Below are 2,696 nucleotides of genomic sequence, written 5' to 3' on the forward strand. Positions count from 1 at the left end.
GCCCGCGATATCGCTTTGATTTTGATGATACAGACATCTTTGTATTGCTACTTCATCACCACCGAATGGCAGGGATGCAAATTCCAGTAACTACACCGCTTTGATATAACCTTATCGACTCAAAAAATATAAAAGAAAAGACTGTGCATCTTGATTTATGGATAAATTACCATCATTAATACAATTAAATGCCTGTGATCACTAGCATTATCCAGTTAAATGAGATTCGGACTCAATGTAAACATGGAAGTAACTCAGTGGATATAATTAGATGCAAAATTTCAAACATGCTACTTTCCATATAAAGAACAGTGTATGTGAAAGGGGAAAAATGTCCGAATCTAAGAAATATATTTGAAAGTTTCCATAGCCTGGCGAAGCGAAAAGTGGTATGCAAAATATAAACAAAGTGAGTCGCAGGGCAGTCAGGTACTTTTAAAAATTGTTTATTTATTTATTTAGCTTCCATAATGTTTTGCTTTAAACAGTGAGCATATTAAGTACTTTAGTGTTTTTTTATGTACTTTTTTATATGAAACAGAGGAATTACTTTTTCGTTTTTCAAAGCTTTATATCCCATTTTGCTACACGAGCTATTAGCAAACAGTATTTCAAGTATCAGGGTTTTAGGATGTTACAAAAAAGACACACACACACACACACACACACACACACACACACACACACACACACACACACACACACTCACACTCACACTCACACTCACACTCACACTCACACTCACACTCACTCACTCACTCACTCACTCACTCACTCACTCACTAGCACACACAAACACACGCATATGTGTCGTGCATTTTGTATGCATGCAGACATGTATCCAGGATTTTAGGGGGGGGGGGCGTTGCATGTATCAATTGCAGCTCCTCTGTTTATGTATGTAAACATGCGTATTTATAGCTGACTGACTGTATGCAATAGGCCTAAAACGGTAAATTGATAATACGTAAAACTTTTCTGATTGGAGTATTATTACTGGTCATTTGAATACTTCACACTTACAAGTAATGATATTCATACATAAAGAGATACATAATTGCCTCGTTAGAGTGTAAAGATAATTGAAGCACTAATATACTTCCTCATATAAACTTAGGAAATGCAAATGTGCTCCATGAATGCATTTTCATGAGGTGCTGTACTAATTATCAGGACATTTGGAGTTTATATTACGAGGGCAGTGATATATATTGCTGGGTTAGATAAACATGATAATACAATATTAGAAAAGTACATAGTGATTGTGGATGTAGATTATATTAGATAAATGAACAGTGTAAATTATATTAGATGGACTGTGTAAAATAAGGTGACAGGTTATGTGGATGTATGTAATTATAGGCCACTCTACCGACACTATCACAAACAAAAGTTAGGTATCATCTGGGCTATGATTACATATGATTATGATATATAGAATATAGAATACATGGAATGTTATATTAGTCTGTAAAAAATGCGATGTGATATAGTTTGATGAATAGCACATAAAATAGAACAAACGGTACATTGATTCACCTAAAATATGTATGAAACAAATGTGCTTCTTTTGTAGCGTTGTCAGCCTTCATTGCCGATTGTGCTTCAGGTCCAAGTAGGCTGAAGGATTGTGACATCGCTTATAATGTCAAGATATAAACGACAAGAAGCAGCGACACTATAAGGATCACCAAGTCTCTGTCGTCAGATTGATTCTGCTCCAAGAAATTGTCATTCTCGTCAGGCTTCTGAGCCAAGGTTTCGTCATCTTCATCCACAGATCCCTCTGCCTCTTCGGGAATGATTTCGCTTATGAACTTTTCTCCAGTTCCTTCGGGGTTGTCAGATGGCTGGTCTGAGTTCGCTGGCGACCTCTCTGGATCATTAGGAGTGTCTGGGTCATCTTTGGATGTCATGCCGAAAGTCCACTTCAAGAGCCGCATAGGGAGAGATTCGCTTGATAGAACACTACCCTCCTCTGTCGTGCTTGGTACTAAATCAGATTCTTTCCTGAAGTCTTCATCGTGGCCATCAAACGCAGGAGGGACCTCGGCCGCTTCCACGGCGCCACCCTCGCTGGCCTCAGAGGGATTTGCGACGCAGCTCTCGGCAAGGAAATCGCGGACGGCCTCTTCCGCCTTCGAGGAGGGGCTTTCCAGGACACGAGATTCAACGGGCGAGGCTTTACTGATTGGCGAGGCATCGAGGTCGGATATCCGATTCCGGAATAGGTAATTCAGGATGCCCTTGGCCATGGACGTTTTCTTCTTCTTGTGACCCGCTGCCCTGATCTTGACATCGGGCACGTCGTGCTGATCGGCCTCCTCTATTTCGATCGTTGGCAGAATCCTTCCATTCTCATCCTGAATTATAGCGAGTCTTTTTGCCGTCTCCTTTTCCTTTTCCTTTTGCCTCAGGGTGCTTTCGTAATATGAAGTGACTTTAGCCGATCTACTAAGTACGTCATCTTCATCTTCGAAGTCTATTAGTCCTTCTGATTCAGTATCAGTATTAGACATTTGTTCATCATTAAGTCTCCGAACAACGAAACCAAAGACTTCTGAATCAATTGTCTTCTTTCTGTTTTCTCTATGTTCTAGCATTTCGGTTGAATCGGTAAGTGAAACCTGTTCGTCGTTTAGAGCATATACTTCACTGTCCTTCTCTTCATAGAAGTAGTCATGTGTTTCATAAGA

General features: G+C 39.9%; 1 protein-coding gene across 1 annotated transcript in view; it reads right to left on the minus strand.

Annotated features, from left to right (window-relative positions):
* Nucleotides 1-971: 971 nt before the first annotated feature.
* LOC113828712 (uncharacterized) overlaps nucleotides 972-2,696 on the minus strand; it is a 7,241-nt gene continuing 5,516 nt past the window's right edge. The window contains exon 2 of the mRNA XM_027381733.2: nucleotides 972-2,696. This exon is cut by the window's right edge and continues 786 nt beyond it. Within this exon, the coding sequence (XP_027237534.2) occupies nucleotides 1,641-2,696 (1,056 nt within the window). The 3' untranslated portion in view covers nucleotides 972-1,640.

This window comes from Penaeus vannamei, chromosome 29, assembly GCF_042767895.1.
Source record: "Penaeus vannamei isolate JL-2024 chromosome 29, ASM4276789v1, whole genome shotgun sequence".
NCBI lineage: Eukaryota > Metazoa > Arthropoda > Malacostraca > Decapoda > Penaeidae > Penaeus > Penaeus vannamei.